We start from the raw sequence: 23,702 nt of genomic DNA, 5'->3' as shown, positions 1-23,702 counted from the left end.
CAATTTCTCCCGAGTACGGCAATGCCTCATGTGTGACCAAAAAGTGGCAGGACTCAGAAGGGAAGGAGTGATATTTGGAGTTTGCAGCACAAATTCTGGTGGAATTTTGGTGGGTGCTATGTCGCATTAGCAAGACCCCCCAAGCACCAATACAGTGGAACCCCCCCACAAGTCACCCCATTTTGAAAACTACACCCCTCAGGGAATTCATCTAGGGGTATAGTGTACATTTAAAACCCCCAGGGGTTTCACCAATTTTGATACAAGTGGGCAGTGAAAAAGAAAAATTACATTTTTTACACAAAAATGCAGTTCTGGCTCAAAATTTTTCATTTTCAGAAGGTATGAAGGAGAAAAAGCACCCCAAAATCTGTGCCCCAATATCTCCCGAGTACGGCAATGCCTCACATGTGACCAAAAAATACCAGTTGGGTGCATGGCAGGACTCAGAAGGGAAGGAGTGATTTTTGGATTTTGCGGCTCAGATTCTGGTGGAATGAATGGTGGGTGCTATGTGGCATTAGCAAGACCCCCGAAGCACGGTGAAATTATGAACCTAATATTCCATAGATGTGTGGTATAATTTAAAACACTCCTTTATACATAGGCCGGGTTTGTCGGGGCAAGTGTCACACTGGAAAATAGTTTGCTTTCTTATTCCCTTTTTATAGCAAACTTTGCACCTTTTTTGTGTCCTGCCCTTTTTTCCAGTGGAGGGGATTTCATCAGGAAAATGCTGCCCTGGTACAATACGGGGGCCAGTACTAGAAGTACTGGGGCCCTCTGCCTGCTGGTTCCCAAATATTAGGCCCTTTATGACTTCCTCTTGAAAGTGCATAAATGTCCCCCTCTGGCCGGTAGAACGGAATAGCACGTAAGCGTTATACAGTGCCATCTGGATGATATACACGGCCACCTTCTTGTACCAGATTTTTGTTTTCCGCAGGGCACTGTACGGCTTCAGTACCTGATCTGAAAGATCCACTCCGCCCATGTACCTATTGTAATCCAGGATACAATTAGGTTTTGAGGTGTGGGTACTGGTACCTCGTACAGGGACGGAGGTGGTACTGTCTCCGTGAATTGTTGTCAGTATAAGGACATCCCTCTTGTCCTTATATTTGACCAACAACATATTTTCGGTGCATATTCCCCTGCTTTCACCCCTTCTCATTACTTGGGCAATGTGCGTTTTTGGGAGGCCTCTTTGGTTCTTGCGCACAGTACCGCAAGCTGCTGTACCTCTTGAACCAAGGGCCTTAAACAGGGGGATGCTAGTGTAAAAGTTATCCACATAGAGGTGATAACCTTTATCCAGGAAGGGGTGCACTAAATCCCAGACAATTTTCCCACTAACACCTACGAGGGAGGGGGGGCATTCTGGCGGTTGAATTCTTGAATCCTTCCCTTCATAAACCCTAAACCTGTGGGTGTACCCTGAGGTGCTTTCACACAGCTTATACATTTTTATGCCATACCTTGCCCTCTTACTGGGAAGGTACTGGCGGAATTTAACCCTTCCTTTAAAATGTATAAGGGACTCGTCGATACAAATAAATTTTTCAGGGATGTACACCTCTTCAAATTTGGCACTGAAATGATCAATGACCGGCCTGACTTTGAATAGCCGGTCAAAGGTGGGATCATCTCTGGGTGGGCACTGTGCATTATCGGTGTAATGTATGAATTTAAGAATTGTCTCAAATCGAGTCCGGGGCATGGCCATACGGTAAAATGGAGTACTGTACAGAACATCTGTACTCCAATATTGCCTAATTTCTGGCTTTTTTACTATGCCCATATGAAACACCAGACCCCAAAACGTCATCATCTCTACTGCATCTACAGGGGTCCACCTAGCAAATGATGACGTGGGGTTTTGAGCAATAAACTGCTGGGCATATAAATTAGTTTGGTCCACCATTAAATTTATAAAATCATCAGAGAAAAATAATTTGAAAAAGTCAATTTCTCTGAGACCTGTGGAATCAAATTGGATTCCTGGCATGCCCAAAAACTCAGGAACCTGCGGCTCAAAATTGTCTGGTGGTGGGGTCCATACTAGATCAATTATTGGGGGGGGAATCTCAGCTGATCTACGGGGGCGTCTTTGAGGGGGTCCCTCATCAGCAGAGGAGGAAGAGGAGCTTAAGGCAAATCCTTCAAATTCCCCGCTTGCATCACTGCCTGTGTCAGAGTCAGAAGCAAGCATGGCATATGCCTCCTCCACTGAATACATTCTCCTGGATGATTGGGAGGACATTTGGGAGGACATTTGGGATGCCATTTTTATTTTTGTGTTACCGGTAGTGAAATGTTTCAACACGTGTATAGTGTAGGGGGGGGCACAAACTTTATTTCAATCCGGGGGGTATGTAGTGTGTAGTGTGTATGTGGTGCAGAAAAAAAAAAAAATGCTTTATACCAATAAAAAAAAAAAAAATGAAGGGGTTAAAAAAAAAAAAAATGAAGGGGTTAAAAAAAAAAAAAGGAAGGGGTTAAAAAAAAAAAAGGTCCTGCGCCAAAAATTGAGCACAGATGTTGGTCAGTAACGTCTGTCACTGAACAGCGCTCAAAGGCAACAGGAATTTGATCAAAAAAAAAAAAAAAATAGATCAACCCTGTGCCGAAAGAGATGATCAGTGATGTACGTCACTGATCAGCGCACAGCGGCCACAGGACACCCACAAAATCACAGTGTGTGTAAAAAAAAAAATTAAAAAAATACCCCACAGCACACACACAAAAAAAAAAGGTGATCAGTGATGCGACACTGATTACCAGTGAGGTGCAGCAGGTGCACAACCTTTGGTGCAACTGACAGGTATATATAAAAAAAAAAACCTCTGTACCCCCAAAAAAGTTGCTGATCACCTCAGATATAGTGATCAGCACAAAAGGCGGGGACAGCAGACACAAAATTTAGCACTCTCTATCACTATCTCTCTCTATCTCTCTATCTCTCACTATCTAACACTATCTAACACTCTATGACACTGCAGCAGCAGCACTCACAGGTATATCTATATATAAAAAAAAACCTGCGCCCCCAAAAAGTTACTGATCAGTAAATTTATACTGATCAGCACAAAAGGAGGGGGCAGCAGTCAGTTATATAAAAAATAGTAGCACAATCTGTCACTATCTCTCTCTATCTCTCTCTATCTCTCTCTCTCTATCTCTCTCTATCTCTCTATAACTATCACACTGCAGCAGCACAAAATATAGCACTCTGTCAGTAGGCCTCTCTCTCTATCTCTCTCTCTATCTCTCTCTCTCTATCTATAACTATATCACACTGCAGCAGCACAAAATATAGCACTCTCTGACACTATCTCTCTCTCTATCTCTCTCTATCTCTCTCTATCTCTCTCTATCTCTCTCTCTCTATCTCTCTCTATCTCTCTCTATCTATCTCTATCTATCTCTCTCTATCTATCTCTATCTATCTCTCTATCTATCTAGCTAATACTAATACAGTGCAGCAGCACAATATCACAGTATGGCACAATTATTGCACAGGATCCAGGAAGCAATCAGCAGCGATCAGGTAAGTATTGCAGCAAGTATTTCTGGTCAGTATGGCGGCAGGGGGGTACGGTGACCGCACTGCACGCTTTCCAGACCGGAATGGCGTCTGCAGTGCAGTCACCGTTAGTTTAAATCTCCCTCCTTGGCTGTGATTGGTCCGTCGGTCCGACGGACCAATCACGGCCTTTGGGGGCGGGCGGGGTGAGGTGGGGTGACACCAGTGTCACCCTTACACCCCGCGGTGATTGGTGCTATACTTTACAGCACCAATCACCTCTGATCCCGTGTCACCGGCGAACGTTATTCGCCGGTGACACAGGAAAACGCTGTGAATGGCTGTTCACACTGAACAGCCAATCACAGCGATCGCCGACGGGGGGGCGGCATCGCAGCCCCCCCGGGGCATGCACGGACATGTCTGCTGTCAGGGACAGCAGACATGTTGAAACTGTCACCGCGTCTATAGACGCGGTGACAGTTTAAATCCATGACGTACATTTACGCCATGTGTCGGGAAGTGCTTCCCGACCATGACGTAAATGTACGTCAAATGTCGGGAAGGGGTTAAGAAATACTATATTATTCCTCCTGCCATCTACCCACAACTGGTGGTGAACTTTTATAAGGCAATTGTGTTTTCTATGTTTTCCTTTGCATGTTATTGGAGATATGCACAACAGGCCTAAGATTTGGAAATGTTCCTGATAAGTATTTTGGTACATGCACTGTATGAGTTACAGTAAGTAACATTTTTGGTATTTTAGTTTTACTGCAGCCCAGATGTCTGGTCAGTTCCTTCTTTTTTGCTTATTAACATTATGGTAGGTATTCAGATACCTCTGAAGAAACGCTGGGTGTGAAAAGTTTTTTCACATTTTTCACGATGTTTCTCCAATAGTATACTTTTGGCCTATCAAATTTGGTTTCCAGCCAAAAAAGGGGCTGTATTCAGGCATTCGGTTTTGCCTGCAGAGGCCAATGAAAAAAAATCACTGATCAGGGATAATTGAACAGACTCAGGTGACGCAATTACCCGTGATGAATGATTTGAATACTGGCCTATGTATAAATATATCAACCATTCCATGGTATACAAGGTCAAGTATAAACAAAAAAGCATTCTCAACAAATGGCATAAATAGAGGGCTCAGATCTGGTTGGAGTTACAATCGCTGCTGCATACTTGGAAGCAGCAGAGATGCACTACTATAGCAATGCAGCAGGAGAGCGGTACAGTACATTGTGCCATGGGACTCAGATCCTTCGGGGTCTGAATTAAGTCTAGAATTCTAAGCAGTGTTCCTTCATAAATATTTTTCAATAAATTAATATAAACATATTAGGACAAGGTACAAATCTGTGGCTCAATTGTTAGGGGGATTTATCAAACTTTATATAGAGCTAAAGTACCTTTCTAAGCTTTGATACATCTCCTCCATAAAGATAGTACAAATTAAAGTTTAAAATTTTTGTCTTTAAAACTTTACTATCTTCCCAAACAGTTGGAAGTGTCTGCTCTACAATCTATAATCATGAAACAAAATGAGCAGCTGAGGGAACAAGCTGCGGACATAGATACACTGTCAAGAAACATTCAGATAAAAGAAGAGTTAATTAAGGTAATTTACATTTGGAGATTGAGTGTTCTTTTCCACGTTTTATGGAAAAATCAAAATATTGAATGCCCATATTGATTGGAAATCTATATAATAATCCAGTATGGCTATTATGTCACTGAATAGTGGGAGCTGGAGCATGCCCCCACTCTTCCTGATAGGCTTCTACAGTTGTCAACAGAGACATAACAAATGAGAGGTAATTATCACAGAGACGGGGATGTACCCAGACCTCTTGTAATATGGTTCAAAACTACTAATACAGGATAATGATAAAACATTTGAAGTAACTATTCAAAGAGAGAATTGCCGGTCCTGAAGAAACCGGAGGCAGTGGCATGTTTACTGTGACAAGGGAATGGGGTTCAGACTTTTTTTTAGGATTAACTGTTCCATAGAAATATAGAATTTGACGGCATTTTTGTATCATCTGTACTCAGATGGTATTCAAATCTACCGATCTTCTCCAGATTTGTCACTTCTGCATAGGTCCGTGACACTGAATGCCTTTCTGCCATCTCATCTTGGATGTCATCTCGCCACCTCAACTTAATATTTCCAAAATATTTGAGTAATGTGCGGTCAGGAATCGGGTCCCTCTCTGTCTGGCCACTGGCTGTGTACTGTCTCAGGGTTTCCCACTAACACCTGTAGGATTGATGCCTCTGCTTCCTGCACACATGTCAGCATGAACAACGCTGATGCCTGAGTGCAGCACGGGTACCCCCTAGTGGATTGCTGGTCAGACACGAGGAGATGAAGCAGAAGGAACCATGACGCAATGTGGTTAGTCTCCATGGCAATGGGAAACTTCTTCTGCCTTTGGGAGACTTCTTCTTTGTCCTTAGTAATACTTTCAAGTACCCCCAACTGGTCTGCAGAGAACCATCAGGGGTACTAGTACACCAGGTTGGGAACCACTGATCTAGATCATCAGTCATTTGTTTTACCCCTCCTGTTGTGTCCTCTGCCAAAATACATACTTTGGGGGAGATTCTCTAAGAATCTCCGCCCCCCTTCGCCGCCCATCGCATACTTAATTATCGCATATGTTGTAACATATGCGATAATTAAGGCAAAGGACAGCTCTTGCGTTAAGAGCTGTCCTTTGCGGTGGGAGTCGCCGGGTCCCAGCAGGTCCCAGCGGCTCCCCCCTCCCTCACACACCCGGCGCTGCTGCTGCTGCGCCTGGCTCTCCTCCTCCCTGCACCCGGAAGAGGATCAGTGCAGGGAGGAGGTCACAGGTCCGGGCAGCACTGCGCTGTGCTGCCCGGACACAGGTGAGGGGGGAGGGGGCGATGCGGGGCGGCGGGGGGTCGGCGCGGGGCGGCGGAGGGTTGCGGTAGAAGCCCATTGCCGCGTTAACCCGGCGGGGGATGCTTACAGCATCCCAAAATGCGGTAAAAACCCCGATAACGGGGTTTTTACCGCATTTCTTGTTTAGAGAATCTCCCCCTTTACATTTTATACCAGCTGTTACTATACTGTGATCTGTCACTTGCACCACTAGGCACTGGTGGCACATACAGTCAGGGGCGGATTGGGAATTAAAAGCAGCCCGGGAGATAAATTGAAGCAGCCCTGGGTGGGGGGGGGGACAAATTTTTAGAGGTGTGGCCTAGTGGTATGGGGGCGTGGCATAATTCAATGAGGTCGCCGCTGTGGGGACATGGCTAGTAGCTCTCTGACAGGGGCGGATTGGCCCTGTCAGTGTTACATAGCTATGGTTACCCATTACCATCCTTGAGTAGGATAATCCTCTCAAAAGGGACAAGTGTATTATGTATGCTGCTAGCCCCACAATGCATCTCTGAGTCTAGCAAAGTAATGTCCAGTGATTATCCAGTGTGTTCCAGCTTAGCCTATCAAACGCTATGAACCTCTGTTATGGGAATACCGGTACTTGTGTATTATTACGGCTCCCACGATTTCCATCTTATGGGATCTTATACAATTTAAAATTGTATACAATTGTATATGGCATATGATGAGATGAGATGAGATTTTAAATTGTATAAGCACACTAATGGGTGCTTAAAATGTTAAAGCCACCCCCACGCCACCCCCACTATCAACGCCAACCCGAAGCGTGGCGAGCGCAGCGAGCCCGCGTGGGGCGGCGGTGCGCGTCCTCCGACCTTGATTTTATATAGTGTGGCGAGCGCAGCGAGTCACCGAGCCTGAAGCGTGGCGAGCAGACGCGTAATACTTTACATGTATTAAGCGTCCGCTCGCCATGCTTCGGGCTCGGTGGCTTGCTGGGCTTGCCACACTATATAAAATCAACTCCACGCCGACATGGATAGTGGGGGTATGAAAAGGTCGGAGGACGCGCACCGCCGCCCCTCGCGGGCTCGCTGCGCTCGCCACGCTTCGGGTTGGCGTTGATAGTGGGGGTGGCATGGGTGTGCATTTAACATTGTAAGCACCCATTAGGGTGCTTATACAATTAAAAATCTTATAGGGGGCCAATTGACCTTGAAAGCACCCATTAGTGTGCTTATACAATTTAAAATCTCATCTCATCGTATGCCATATACAATGATATACAATTTCAAATTGTATAAGATCGGGTCCCATCGCAGCACATCTCATTGCATACCAAGCCATAAGGTGCCCACAGACGCTTCAATTGTACTGTGCTATGCGTTTTTGACTGTACAATGGTTCTATACAATTTTTCTTCCAGCTTGCTATGAGATGTGCACTTGGATGCATGTGATGAATCCATGTTTGTAATGTTAAATTTCAGATGTAGTCTAAAAAGTACGTGCAGCACATACTTTTTTAGACATACAATATCGGGCTCCCGGGAACATAAACACCATCCAATAATTGTACATAAGATGCAATTTGTGCTTAAAAAGTACAAAACGCATTCGATAATTGATGCGTCTGTGGGCACCTGCCCACAGACGCATCAATTATCGAATGCGTTTTGTACTTTTTAAGCACAAATTGCATCTTATGTACAATTATTGGATGGTGTTTATGGGCTTGTGCGATGCGATAAGCCCGATATTGTATGTCTAAAAAAGTACGTGCTGCACGTACTTTTTAGACTACATCTGAAATTTAACATTACAAACATGGGTTCATCACATGCATCCAAGTGCACATCTCATAGCAAGCTGGAAGAAAAATTGTATAGAACCATTGTACAGTCAAAAACGCATAGCACAGTACAATTGTAGCGTCTGTGGGCACCTTTATGGTATGCAATGAGATGAGATGAGATGGGAGCCGTGATAGTACACAAGTACCGGAATACCTTACAGCCTGCCTGTGGCTGAGCTAAATAGATACTGTGGGGGAAATTTACCAAAATGGATTCCCTAAAAATTCGTATTCGTATTTGTATTCGTAGGAAATACGAATGTGTACGAATGATAGTGATCTTGAAAAAGTCGTGTTCCGGAGTGTAAGTTACTACAAAGTCGTATTTTTAAAATTCGTATTTTCCGATGGTGTAGGCATTCGTATGTTAGTTTACGCATGTTTTCGTAGTGTCGTAGATTCGTAGGTGAAATACGAATGTCGTAGAGATTTTTGTCTGAAAAGCCCGTTATTTCACGAATTTGTCGTGAAATGAAATACGAATTTTCGTATATTCAACCACATGGCTCACTACGAAAATGAAACTACAAGCGTGATTGGTGTATCTCTTTTACACTGGGGAGGGCTCTCACACCCATATATAAGTCGTGGAGGCGCCAAAACTTGTTGTGGGTGTAGTTTGGAGTGTGTAGGAGAGAGGTGCAGTGGTGAGTTGTTTGGTGATTTTTGGTGAGTTTGTTCAAAGTGATTTCTGAGTGTGTATTGTTCTGAAAGTTGTCTTGTGCTATTGTTTGTCTTGTCCTTTTCAAAGTTTGTCCCATTAGGTTTTTTTTTTGTCCTATAGTCGATATTTGTGTGTGTTTGTGTGTGTGTGTGTGATGTGTTTTTCAAATGATAACACATGTGTTCCATTGAAGCCGGTGAAATACACTTTAAAATAGACCTTGTCAAGGAGGGTGTATTTTATTTCACGAATTTTTGTACGAATGGGAGTTGTTTACGAATCCGATTTTACAACTTCACGAATACGAATTTTTAGTACATGAGGAAAACACACCTAGCCCATGCAAAAATCAGTCGTATTCTATCGATGGTGTAGACTTTTCGTACACATGCGTAGTCGTATTTTGATATACGAATACGACCTCAATATCACAAGTTCACGCCAAGGTAATTTCCACGATAGTACGATTTTTTTACTTCTTAAATTACGAATTCACGAATACGCCAGAAATTCACGACAATACGCCTACGAATACGACTTTTTTCACTTTTATTATACGAATCCATTTTGGTAAATGTCCCCCTGTATGTGAACAATGATACAACTAGACCCCAGATGTTTTAAAGTACATGTTGATGCATTTAAAAAAAAAAAAACAGAGTGTGGGGTTGCCGGCAGTGTCAGTGGTTCTGGGGTTTCGGTAGTGTAGGGGTGGGGGCATTGTTCTTACAGTGGTCAGCCCTATGATTTCAGTGGGAGTTTTAAAATTACTACCCGAGGCAAAATCACGAGATCCATCAGCTATAGCGCATAGTTGTGCCTCGAATAGAGATCCAGGGTAGACAGGAGATCTGAGCTATGGGTCCGATCACCTCGGATCTTCTACATTCAGGCAGGAGGGAGCGGTTGCTGTCGCCACGGCCGGGGGGAGCGGATACTACTCACCACCGCCGCGCTTTCGTCGGCATCCAGTGGCCGCAGACAGTGCAGCATAGCCCTCCCCCCTAACCAGAGGTTTGTTTATGGTTAGGGGGAGGTATGGTTAGAGTTAGGCTGTGGGTAGGGTGTCTATGATTAGGGTTAGGCTGTGGGTTAGTTGTATATGGTTTGGGTTAGGCCAGGAGAGGCAGCTTCTGATAACCCTGATTCTTTTAGCACATTTTGTCCATTGTAGTGTAGTGTACTACTAACCTGGCTTAAGTTTTATCATGTTGCATGGAGTTCCCTCCGTCGCTGACCCATTGTACTTCCGGTGCCCTGTTTAAGCACACACAAAAATCAGACACGGCGGCGAAAGTCAGGGAAGCACGGAGACAAAAGAACAGTGAAAACAGTGAGCATGGCACTTCTGCTTAGTGACTCACACACACATTGCATATTCACACCCTCCCATGCACATACTGTATATGCACACCCTCCCACACACATACTGTATACGCACACATCCCCACCACACACTCATACTGTATACGCACAATCCCCACCACACAGTCATACTGTATACGCACACATCCCCACCACACACTCATACTGTATACGCACAATCCCCACCACACAGTCATACTATATGCGCACACATCCCCACTACACAGTCATACTGTACACGCACACATCCCCCCCACACAGTCATACTGTAAATGCACACATCCCCCCACACAGTCATACTGTATATGCACACATCCCCACCACACAATCATACTGTATACGCACACATCCCCACCACACAGTCATACTATATGCGCACACATCCCCACTACACAGTCATACTGTACACGCACACATCCCCCCCACACAGTCATACTGTAAATGCACACATCCCCCCACACAGTCATACTGTATATGCACACATCCCCACCACACAATCATACTGTATGCGCACACATCCCCACTACACAGTCATACTGTACACGCACACATCCCTACCACACAATCATACTGTAAATGCACACATCCCCCCACACAGTCATACTGTATATGCACACATCCCCCCCCACACAGTCATACTGTATATGCACACATCCCCCCACACAGTCATACTGTATATGCACACATCCTCCCACACAGTCGTTATGTATATGCACACATCCCCCCACACACTCATACTGTATATGCACACATCCCCACCACACAGTCATACTGTGTATGCACACATCCCCCACAACAGTCACTGTATTTGCACACATCCCCCCACACAGTCATACTGTATACGCACACATCCACACCACACACTCATAATGTATACGCACACATCCCCACCACACACTCATACTGTATACGCACAATCCCCACCACACAGTCATACTGTATACGCACAATCCCCACCACACAGTCATACTGTATATGCACACATCCCCCCACACAGTCATACTGTATACGCACACATCCACACCACACACTGATAATGTATACGCACACATCCCCACAACACACTCATACTGTATACGCACAATCCCCACCACACACTCATACTGTATACGCACAATCCCCACCACACAGTCATACTGTATACGCACACATCCCCACCACACACTCATACTGTATAGGCACACATCCCCCCACAGAGTCATACTGTATACGCACACATCCCCCCCACAGAGTCATACTGTATACACATCCCCACCACACAGTCATACTGTATACACATCCCCCCACACAATCACACTGTATATGTACACATCCCCCGCACAGTCATACTGTATATGCACACATCCCCCAACACACTCATACTGTATATGCACACATCCCCCCCCACAATCATACTGTATATGTACACATCCCCCGCACAATCATACTGTATATGCACACATCCCCACCACACACTCATACTGTATATGCACACATCCCCACCACACAGTCATACTGTATACGCACAATCCCCACCACACAGTCACACTGTATACGCACACATCCCCACCACACACTCATACTGTATACGCACACATCCCCCCACACACTCATACTGTATACGCACACATCCCCACCACACACTCATACTGTATACGCACACATCCCCCCCACACAATCATACTGTATATGCACACATCCCCACCACACAATCATACTGTATACGCACACATCCCCCCCACACAGTCATACTGTGTATGCACACATCCCCCCCACACTCATACTGTATATGCACACATCCCCCCCACACACTCATACTGTGTATGCACACATCCCCCCCACAGTCACTGTATATGCACACATCCCCCCACAGTCATACTGTATAGGCACACATCCCCCCACACAGTCATACTGTATAGGCACACATCCCCCCACACTCATACTGTGTATGCACACATCCCCACCACACAATCATACTGTGTATACACACATCCCCCCCCCCCCACACTCATACTGTATATGCACACATCCCCCACACACACTCATACTGTGTATGCACACACACCCCCACACTCATACTGTATATGCACACATTCCCCCCCCCCCCACACTCATACTGTATATGCACACATCCCCCCCCCCCACTCATACTGTATATGCACACATCCCCACCCCCACACTCATACTGTGTATGCACACAACCCCCCCCACAGTCACTGTATATGCACACATCCCCCCACAGTCATACTGTATAGGCACACATCCCCCCACAGTCATACTTTATATGCACACATCCCCCCCCCCCCCACACACACACACACACTGTATATGCAAACACACACATTATTAACAAATCTGCCCTTGTACAGTGCTGTGTGGTGTATCTGTGTGCACTATAACTCACTGGTAGCAGTAGAGGTCATGCCAGGAGGACCTGGGAAAGTGCACTGTTGTGTTGTCATCATCTGGTATCAGTTGTTCCTGGCACTGCCCCGCGGTGACGTCGCCCCGCCCGCCTGCTGTATAAGGAGCACAGGAAACCCCACCTCCTGAATAATTATATGCTTCACACAGGTTCCAGGGCAGTGAGGCAGCCCTGCAGCCTGCATTCTGTGGCTTCTGCCCTCAGTCTGCAGGCGGTTGGTGGGGATATACAGGTTCCGGGGTCGCGCCTGTCTCCTTGTGGGAGAGTAGCAGGCGGCTTGTGAGGTCAGTGCCAGGGGAGAGACATCACGTCCGTGGAAGAGGGGATCGGAGGGGTGAATGGCAGTGCTGCACCGCGGGAGGAGCTGCGTACGGCCGCGCATGCGCAGCAGCCCTCCCGCGGCCATTTTGACTGTCAAAACAGCCCCGGCCCGTATTGATTTGGAGAAACCGCTGCGGCTGCTACCCGCTGTGATCGCGGTCCGCAGCCCAGGGTGGGGGGCCCTTTTATTGTCTTAATAGCCGGCCCACCAGGAAATAGCCCAGTTTCCCGCTAGGCCAATCCGCCCCTGCATACAGTATAGTTCCAGATTGGGACACTATAGGCACAGGCAGGGGACACTATAGACACAGGTACAGGGCACTATAGGGACAGGCAGGGGACATTATATAGGGACAGACAGGGGACATTACCTCTTCACTATGGAGTTAATGTTGGAGTGCAGTAGCCAGAGCCTCACTGTTGTTCTACCTGGAACTGAGGATGAGGTGGTGACCCATCAGGCACAGGGTCCCGCCCACTGGAGGGTGAAAGGGATGCTGGAGTACCACCTTACCACCCGGGGAGGGGGGGGGTGGTCTTGGTGAACTGCACAAACTCCTTGGCAGCAGCAGCAGGACTGGGTGAGTGGGTTGCAGGGGGAACATACCGCCCATGGGGAATGTAGGCAGCAGCAAGTTAAAGCCTCAACTAGCCCGATGTCGGTACCTTCCTGTAAGTTCCTCTATCAAGCGGTGGCCACCAGGTGGAAGCCGGTGTCACTTCATGACAGTGGGGATTCACATGGAGGTACAGCGTAGCATCAACATATTTCTTAAAGGTACGCCGTACCACTCCATACCCCCTTACTTGCACCACTGGTCAAAACCCTTACTAAAGTCTAGATAAGCTCTATCTCCTCCCCCCTTTCTCTATTACTGTACTCATCAAGTCAAAAAAGTCAATAAGGTTTGTTTGACATGATCTCCCTGATTTCTTTCAATGTCTTTATCATGAATAAATAGTTTAACGCATGACTGGCAGATAAGGATGACCCGCTGACTTTGCTTGCCATTTTGTACCTGCTTATTTTAAGTTCTCAACAGGGTTTAGTTTAAAGTGTCGACGGTGACAGTGTTGGTACCAGAATACAGGTGACAGCATGCCAAACAAGGTTAACATGCTACTTAAAGCATCTTTACATTTGTAATCCAGTTAACATGCTGTAAGTAGCATATTAACATTGTTGGTATGCTGGGGACGCGTTCACTGTTAACATGTAACTGTCAATATCATTATAGATCCCATCCCAGCACTTATACAAGATATAGAGCTATCATTCAGAACAGATATTCTGCGCGGCTGAAAAAAAAAGCTGTGGCTGGATTGCCTGTTTATGAGTAAATACTGCTGCATGAAAATTATACGTTGGCTGCATATCCATTGGAGGCAGATAAATTGGATAGAGCAATGTCAGTTTTAACAGAGGACTTTAGACGTTTATGGCTATGAGAATATAAAAGCCCCACTAATGTTATGTTCCAAAATAAATCTGCAAATGCACCTCATATTAGAGGAAGCCCCATTTCAGAATTGCTTATTTTTATTATTTCAGGATCTGCAAATGAAGTTGGTGGATCCAGAAGACATACCAACCGTGGAATTGCTAACCCAGCAGATTTTAACTCTAAAGGAGAAAATGATTTCAGTAGATTTGGCTAGCCAAGGCCAATTAAGACATTCTCAGAAGGTACTTTAGATATTAGATATGAATTTATAGGATCCAGTACATTTTTTTTTTTTACAAGGCTATCTGAATATGATTAAAATACAGTTTGATTATCCCTTATTTCGAAATGCTTGTGATCAAGAGCATTTTAGATAAGGGCTTTTTGAGGATTATTTTTTTTATAATTACGTAGTCCCCTGGTGGTGCTCCGATGGTCCCCCGACATCCACGGTGTCACCTGGCACATTAAAGGAGCAGTATATTTGTATTGCAAACACATTTAGAAAATAAGCGTGAACTTTATTTACTGTATTGTAATTACATTGGTGTTATTGAAATGTATTTTAGTAATTTATGGTATTATTATTATTTTGAAACGTATATTATTGCTTATTGTGGACTAACCATAATTCCTAACTCGCCTATCCAGTTGCAATATATTAAAGCATTTGTTTTGTATTTATAGATCTGTACTACTTTGCTATTATAGTGCAAAGTGTATTAATTGTCAGCAGTATTGTTAGTAATAAAACTTTGTTGAACCTTTTAAATAATTTACTTACCTCTCTGAACAGAGATTTTAAAGGCACAAGAGTAATACCATTATACTTACCTGAAAAAGAAAAGAACTTTGACAATCTTTTCCTGGTTATTACACATATACGTACGTGCATGCGCAAACCCTTCACCATCAGAAACGGGTCAGAATTCAAACTCGTACGAACGGGCCTGAATCAGCCCCAAAGTACAGCTAATGTAGAGGCACACTTTATAAAAGAAACTACATAATATTACATTTGCATTGGCCCACTCTGGAAGGATTCCTATTATGTGTGAATGCAACTCACACATTTTTTCTCGCAGCCCTATGGCATACAGTCACATCTCGTTTAGGGAGCAGTTTCAGTTAATTGTATTTTCCCTTGTGTGCGTGTATGTAGGAAAGTGGTGTAGGGTTAGGGTCTGTGTGAATGCACATTCTTTTCTCCCTCATATATATATATATATATATATATATATATTATTTCATCCATCGTAGCTCTTTAAATTGCTTGAAGAACTGACGGCAAACAAAAGCAGACTGAACGAGGCACTGCAGGCTGAAAGACAGCTGCACAGCTGCTTGGTACAGTACCACACAGAACCTGATGTGTAAGTACAGTAAAATGTAATTGATAGTTGTCATTTATGTCATGTCAAAATAGCCCACCTGTCTAGAAATATGATTATTTCTGAATTTCTATTTATTTAAAACACATAAAGTGAGAGATTTGGTAAGAAATCTCCAGTTTATTTAAAGTAGCAATCATTTACACAGCAAAACCAGTTTGATTTTGCAGTGTAAATTATTGCCGCTTTAAAAAAACTGGAGATTTGTTATCAAATCTCTCCTTCTGAATCTCTCATCGAATTAAATGTCACCCATAATATTTTTGTTTTTCAATACATAAAATCAGTGAGTGCAATGTGAATCCAAATAGCCCAAAAATGTATAATAAAAAAAAATAAAAATAAATATATATATATATATACTTGTCGTAACTGGCCGGCACTCGTAGTGCTGTGACTTAGTCCTTGCCCGGTGCCTTCCAAAAGGGGAACTCGCTTTGCAGCAGGCTCCAAATGTATAGTTTTGTGCTTGGGTGGCACTCTCGGACTTACAAATAATGACGACTGAGACCGTGATGTGTGGTCAACGTTTCAGTGCCCTGTGCACTTTTATCAAGCACCGTTCTTGATAAAAGTGCACAGGGCACTGAAACGTTGACCACACATCATGGTCTCAGTCGTCATTATTTGTAAGTCCGAGAGTGCCACCCAAGCACAAAACTATATATATATATATATAGATAGATAGATAGATAGATAGATAGATCTATCTATCTATCTATCTATCTAGATAGATATATATATATCTATATATATATATATATATAGATATATATATATATATATATATATATAGATATATATATATCTATCTATATATATAGAGCAGGGTAGGATATGGTTAATCCAATAAGGGCACTCACCAGAGTCTCATCATGAAAGATTTATTGGTACATTACCAGTCAAAAAAGGTGTAGGTCTATGTTTCGGCCACCAGGTGGCCTTTCTCAAGACAGATCAACAGTTGACGTCTTCACAGCACAAGAGTCAGGATGTGCTGTGAAGACGTCAACTGTTGATCTGTCTTGAGAAAGGCCACCTGGTGGCCGAAACGTAGACCTACACCTTTTTTGACTGGTAGTGTACCAATAAATCTTTCATGATGAGACTCTGGTGAGTGCCCTTATTGGATTAACCATATCCTACCCTGCTCTACATTTGGGACACATTGTGTTGCCTTAAAGGAGCACCCCACATATTTCTCAATGCTGGCCGGGAGTGCGGAATTTAAAATATATATATATATATAACTAGAGACAACAAGAGGGCAGGGGGTACTCAGGCGGGGCGTGGCCACACCCCAATGAAAAATAAACAAAGAGGCAGAGATCACAGGCCGCCGCGGTAGATGTCTCTCTGCCCAGCTCAGCACGCTGACTGGGCAGCGTGTGCCTATTTGAGGAGAAAGGCTGTGCTGCTGTGGCAGCCTTTCCTCTGTACTCCCACTGCCGGCTCCCTGCAATGAGGGGGAGCACCGGCCGGATATAATGGTTACCCCCTCTCGACGCCCCTGTATACAATACAGATATGCTGAACAGATTGTGGATCTACAGGAAAGGATACTGGTCTCTTTTATCTTAGCAGCCAGAATTGGAGTAGCAGACTACTAAGAAGTTCTTTTTCTGATTCTCTGTGAATCACCCTCCCTGAGTATATAAGGGCTTGAACTGATCTGACCTGTTCTCAGCCTAGCGAACAGGTCAGCACTGCACTGCTAGCATGCAAGAGGATGTGTATGAGAAATTGTTGGATGGTAACCATCCATCGAATGATTTTTCTTCCCTTTGTAAATAAAAGTAATTGAAAAAAGACTTTCCTTTCAGACGGAGATGGCCGAAAAGGGGAGGGGTTCTGACGTCATGTGATGTCAGCCGCCCAACCTAAGCAGCTATCGGCTTGCCTGTGTTCCCAGGGGAACGCCCAGCGTTTTCTTGGGATGCCCATTCCCCTGCTCCAGCCCCCTATCTACCACCACCCACCCTCACTGGAGCGAACGGCTCGACGAGTATGAAACTCACCAAAGCAGTTCACTCCCGTGGTTTACATATTAACATAAAAGAGCTTGCACAAACCATCGGACAATGGGCCGAACAAACGGGTCTGAATCGGCGCCACAGTTATTCAACTCCATGGTGCACCACTAAATACAAATCGGTACTTATGTAATATCTGGGCTCCCGTTTTTCTTATGAGACCGCGTCCCCTCGCGGGGCTCGCCACGCTTCGGGCACGGTGGCTCGCTGCGCTCGCCACACTATATAAAATCAACTCCATGCGTAGTTGGATAGTAGGGGTATGAAAAAATGGGGTGCATTTAACATGGAAGCCCAGATAATACATAAGTACCTACAAATCTTGCGATTTATCTGGTCCCTCTCTTTCTTGTAAATACTTCTCAAATGTGCAGTTGACAGATCAAGATGTTAGCAGACTAGTTAGTGAATAATACTGTGGAATATTTATTGTAATTTGTTTAACAGCTTCAACGCCAGTCCAGCACTTCATAATGAGCTGTTGGCTGCACAGGCACTGAGAGGTCAACTGGAAGATACTCTGATGAGGACAATGGAGCAACTAGTTGCACTACAATCAGAAAACAAGGTTCCAACCTGCTTTGGAGGTGGGGAAAAGGGTGTTTGAATCTTCCTCACAAGCATGCTTTAGAATTAGAACTGGTTGGTTTTCAAGCACTGTTTATTGAAGTGGAGAGAGTCATGGCGTTTAACATTACCAAAGCACTTTTACTAATGAAAACTGTCTAATGTTTGAATTAAGTGGTTACTAATTGACTGACCATTAGATACTGTAATGTTTGTGTTTGTTTATTCAGCGTCACTTAAGTTTTAATATATTTGTATGTTTTAGACACTTCATATTTATGCTTCATAATTTGTATGTTAGGCTAAATAAAGTTATTTTGTCTTCCTATAGTATGTCTTTTGTCCTGTTTTTGTACTGCAATGCATGATTGTGTGTGTGTGTGCTTTAATGTATTTTATGGTAAGTAGTATTTACACACAAAAAAAGAGCACTCCCTACTGGGCACACACACTGCATTTCTTGGGGCTGGGACATGCCATTGAGCACTCCATCAGCCTCTGCTCCTCTTGCCCCAGGCGACCCGGCTGTGTGTGGCATGATGTTAGCAAGGTCACGATGCACACAGCTGGGGAAAGGAGGCGGGTTCAGAGCGCAAACAGTGGCACTCCTAAGAGTTTGCGCACTGGAGCATAACCCGGAAAATTCTTGGGAGTGCCACTGAAGGGGTTAACATGTATAAGAAACTTTCATTCAACCTTTCCCTCTCTAGGACATGTTGGCATGCATTTAGACTAGAGGAAAGAAAATGTTGTACCCTTAGAAGGAAAAACTTCAGGGCAGTTAAATTATGGAACTCTCGTTCTAGAGAGGTGGTGTCTGCAGACATGATCGATACATTGAAAATAAGGTTGGTCTATTGGTCTATTGGGTTATAACATCCAGGGGTACAAAAACTTATCATAATCTGTATATTAAATCAGAGCACACAACCTAAGGTAGAAAATATATCTAATGGGCCCTACACACATAGCGATATGTGCAGGGCTACCTAGCTATGCTAGGTCGGGCTGTGCTGCGCCGCTATCACATAGCACACAGAGCTGACAGCCCACACACAAAGCGAGCTGTCAGCTCTGTGTGCTAAGCGAGCAGACAGCGCCAGTGTTCTCCGGTGGGAGAAAACTGCCGATGCCGAGATTGATGGACACTGTCCATCAATCTCGGCCAGCAATAAAGACGCGCGGGGACGCGCACGGCTGCCGATATAGCCCCCACACATACACCGATGTGAGGGCATTTGCTAAGCAACTTTGCCAAACTAAGCAAAATCGCTTAGAAAATGCCTTAATATCGGCATGTGTGTAGGCCGTATAACCAAAGGTTGAACTCAATGGGCTTTATTCAGCCTTAACTATTATGAAACTAGTTCTAGTTCACTCTTTCTGACAAAATCCTTCTTAGATGGACAAAACCATGTGCACTGCAGGGGGGCAGCTGTAAAATATGCAGAGAGAATTAGATTTGGGTGAGTTATTTTGTTTCTGTGCAGGGTAAATACTGGCTGCTTTTTTTTTACACTGCAATATAGATCTCACTTTGAAGTAAAACCCCACCCAAATCTAATTCTCTCTGCACACGTTACATCTGCCCCACCTGCAGTGCACATGGTTTTGTCCATCTACGAAGGATTTTGTCAGAAAGAGTGAACTAGAATAAGGCCCAATGTAAGTGAACAGAGAGAGAGAGCGTGTGTCAGATCCTAGAGAGAGTGGAGGGTGACAGAACAGAGATAAATGTTATCCGGATGGCTGACAATGGCCCTTATTCAGATCTGATCGCAGTACACAAATTTGTTCTCAAAATGGGCAAAACCATGTGCACTGCAGGTGGGGCAGATGTAACAGGTATAGAGAGAATTAGATTTTTAGATAGGTATTTTGTTTCTGTGCAGGGTGAATACTGGCTGCATTATTTTTACACTGCAATTTAGATTTTAGTTTCAACACACACCACCCAAATTGAACTCTCTCTGCGTATGTTACACACACCACCCAAATTGAACTCTCTCTGCGTATGTTACATCTGCCCCACCCTGCAGTGCAGCATGGTTTTGCCCATTTTGAGAACAAATTTGTACTGCAATCAGATCTGAATAAGGGCCAATTTGTAGGTCGACATACATATGGCTGACATGGCCAAAATGCAGAGTCTAGCAATAGCTTAACATGACAATGGGCGAAACATGAAAATCTCGACTTGAGCTTTTTTTCCATTTTTTGGACTTTTTCATACCATCCACGTGGACTGATTAGGAACAGTAGCATGGCAAGCAAAGCGAGCAGAAGAAATACAATATTAAAGGGATCCACATGCTGAGGTGTCCACATTGACACCAAAAAAGTGAAAGACGCATGTTGTCCTTTTCATGTGTTGACCTTTTCCAGATCAACCCTTTTCCAGTCAACTGTTTGGGGTCGACCTATTGACTATGCTAAGATAAAGTATCAGTATCAAATTGTAGATGTTACTTTAGCGCTGATTGGTTGCCATGAGCCACTTTTCCTCTGGCTCACTTCTCTCTTTTTACTGCTTCATACATCTACCCCTCAGTCCTCCAAACAGGTCACATTTTCCATGTCATCCAGCAAAGGCACATGTGTATTCATTACTCACTGACATATTTTAAAAGACCCACAGTTGCACTGTTTGGGGACCTTAGAACTGGGATTGAGGACCTGTGTGCAAAACAATGTACAGTAAAGTAGGATATTATTATACAATCTGTTTCTGTCATGTAGTGAGCACAATTTTTAAAATGACAGATTCTGATTGGTTGCTTTGGTTAACTACTCCACTTTATCTGTCTACAAGGCTTGTTACAATTACCCTATAATGTAATCAATGCATTTGAAGGAACTAAAGAGCTCACCACAAACATATAACATTGGTAGGTATCTTAGTTATTAGCAAAGTAAAGGGAATTTAATATAAAAGTTTGTAACATAGGAGGAAATTTGCTACGAGGTGCTAAATAAATAAGAAGTAGAAACATCCCATGTGAAATAGAACTAACATCTTAGTAAATAGTGTTTGTAGCGGCAGAGCCAGGTGTGATATCCCAGATAGCATCAGGTTTTTCCACCTGGCCACGCCTTATTCTACCTGTTATTTTTGTAACCTGATCGTGCAGCAGTGCACAATGGCAATGTACATGTTGAGTTCACCGTCAGCAGTACTCACAGTACACATTATTGTGCTTAAGGGTATACATTCCTAATGTCGACACCAGAAGATAGACCTGATCTGAATGACATTACATAATGTTGACATTGTGAATGTTGACAATAGAATATTAACAGATTTTATTTTCATGATGTTAGGTTAAGGTTAGCTTTAGGGATGTATACCCTAATCAACTCGGAGTGTGAAAGGGGTATTAGTGTTGCCACAACGTATATTTTTTCCCAAAGAATGGGAAAAGATAATAACACAATACAACATGTATAATATTAAAACATAGAAAATGCTAGGGAATCATTTTGTAGTGGTGCCTGTGGAAAGTCATGCCAAGTTTTGCAGATGCTCTATCAGCATCCAGAGGTGGAGGAGAAGCCTGCGCTCCTATAGAATCACTTTGGGAGCAGAGGAATTCAGCAGGGGTAGCGCAGTGGAGGAGGGGGGGGGGGTGTCTGCGCTTCACTCTGCTCCCCCCAGTGACCAGCTCAGCCAGACAGTGAGTAAACATACAAAGGGGCATTATGTGTCATGGTGGGGGGAGGCCCGGGACTAGAAATCAGACCCGGGCCCCAAAATTTCAAGTGGCAGCCCTGCCTTCAGGGGAAGTAAATACAACCTATATGTGCAGTATAGCAAATATATATATAAAAAATGGTGCATTTAGAAATACTTATTTACACAAGTCAACCTCCTTTCTTTGACCATGTCCTATTTAGCCATTTTCAAATGTGGGAAGTCTGTTTTTAAGCCTTCTGTTTTCTGTAGCAGATGACAATGGTATTTGATGTATTCTCTATAAGAAAGCTGCCTACTCCATATGTGTGTGAAAGGGAGGTAGGACAAGTTAAGAACTGAGGACCTAATTCAGACCCGATCTGAAGGGGCTGTTCGGATGGTGGAGGGTTTTATTCACGCATGTGCAGACCCCTGTGTGAACTCCTTCAGTGTGTGAGGGGAACACCCAGCATTTAATGGACATCCCCATGAAAGCACCGGGCATTCTCCTGGGAACGCAGGGTCGGACGGCTGATGTCTCATGATGTCTGCCTCCGCCCCCAATTTGGCGATCAGCGGACAAGATATAATTCAGTTCAGACTGGTGATCGAATATCTAATGACTTTTCGGCCCTTCACATGCTACCGTGCAGCTATGAGGAAGGGATGCAGATAGAGGCATTAAAATCCCATCCATTCAGATGGGAGTCGAAGTACTGTACAAGAACAGATCTATACCTTTTAGACATACATTCTGACTGTACTCGCCTACCCTCTTTAACGGCCGGAAAGTTCATGAAAATCTGATCACAGAAAAGTGATCAAGTCCCCCGCATCCCCCCAGACCCCTGCAATCCTACTATGCTGTCCACGATGATGACACACTGACATGCTTTGTGCTGAATTGCATTATCGTATTCCCACCCACTATAGAATGCCTGGTTTTAAGGTACTGTATAGCAAGGGGCGGAGTCAAGGTGACATGATCATGTGACCATGCCCCCAGCCAACCAATCTCTTCATCGGTCACACACCCTAACACTAACCATGTGGCCCATTCTTGGAGTAATGCACTCTAAGGTTGGCATGTATGATCCTAACCCCTGTAACTATGAAAAAGGGTGGGGGGTGGAAAACCAGATTATCACCAAAAATATGTTATGTGGTGCTTTTAACCTTCTAATATGTGTGTGTTTGCAGCCAAGTAATGTGTTTTCCTGGTTGAAAGAGTTTGTGAGGTTTTGGTTCCAGAATAAGTTTAAATATTTATAAAAGGGGTAAATAGGTTTAGATACTGTGAGGTTTGCTGCTTTACACTTAGGTTGCCTAGATACCTTAGTCATTTCTCAAAAATTTATTAATTTTATTTTTAACAGGGAAAGTACATATGAGTATGCATAACTGAAAAAACTAACTTTAGCGCTTGAAACTTATTATTTGCAGGCAATGGGCAGGTACAAATATTGAATAATGATAGGCCGGCTGCCAGCATAAGCAAACCAGTTGTGATTAGCTGTTTTGCAAGATAAATAAATCACCATATTGGGGTGTCCTGGTGCCAGCTATGCTCCCTGA

General features: G+C 44.1%; 1 protein-coding gene across 6 annotated transcripts in view; it reads left to right on the top strand.

Annotated features, from left to right (window-relative positions):
• Positions 1 to 23,702, top strand: part of PDE4DIP (phosphodiesterase 4D interacting protein) — a 222,056-nt gene that overhangs the window by 102,638 nt on the left and 95,716 nt on the right. For 5 of the 6 annotated variants that reach the window (XM_083156692.1, XM_083156693.1, XM_083156691.1 and 2 more), the window contains 4 exons: positions 5,034 to 5,150; positions 14,571 to 14,705; positions 15,724 to 15,836; positions 18,335 to 18,474. In XM_083156692.1, the coding sequence (XP_083012818.1) occupies positions 5,034 to 5,150; positions 14,571 to 14,705; positions 15,724 to 15,836; positions 18,335 to 18,474 (505 nt within the window). The remainder of the gene's footprint in view (positions 1 to 5,033; positions 5,151 to 14,570; positions 14,706 to 15,723; positions 15,837 to 18,334; positions 18,475 to 23,702) is intronic. The other variant, XM_083156690.1, reaches the window with a different exon arrangement.

This window comes from Crinia signifera, chromosome 8 (genome assembly GCF_055691185.1).
Source record: "Crinia signifera chromosome 8, ASM5569118v1, whole genome shotgun sequence".
NCBI classification, from domain to species: domain Eukaryota; kingdom Metazoa; phylum Chordata; class Amphibia; order Anura; family Myobatrachidae; genus Crinia; species Crinia signifera.
This window is presented reverse-complemented; position numbering and strand designations above follow the sequence as displayed.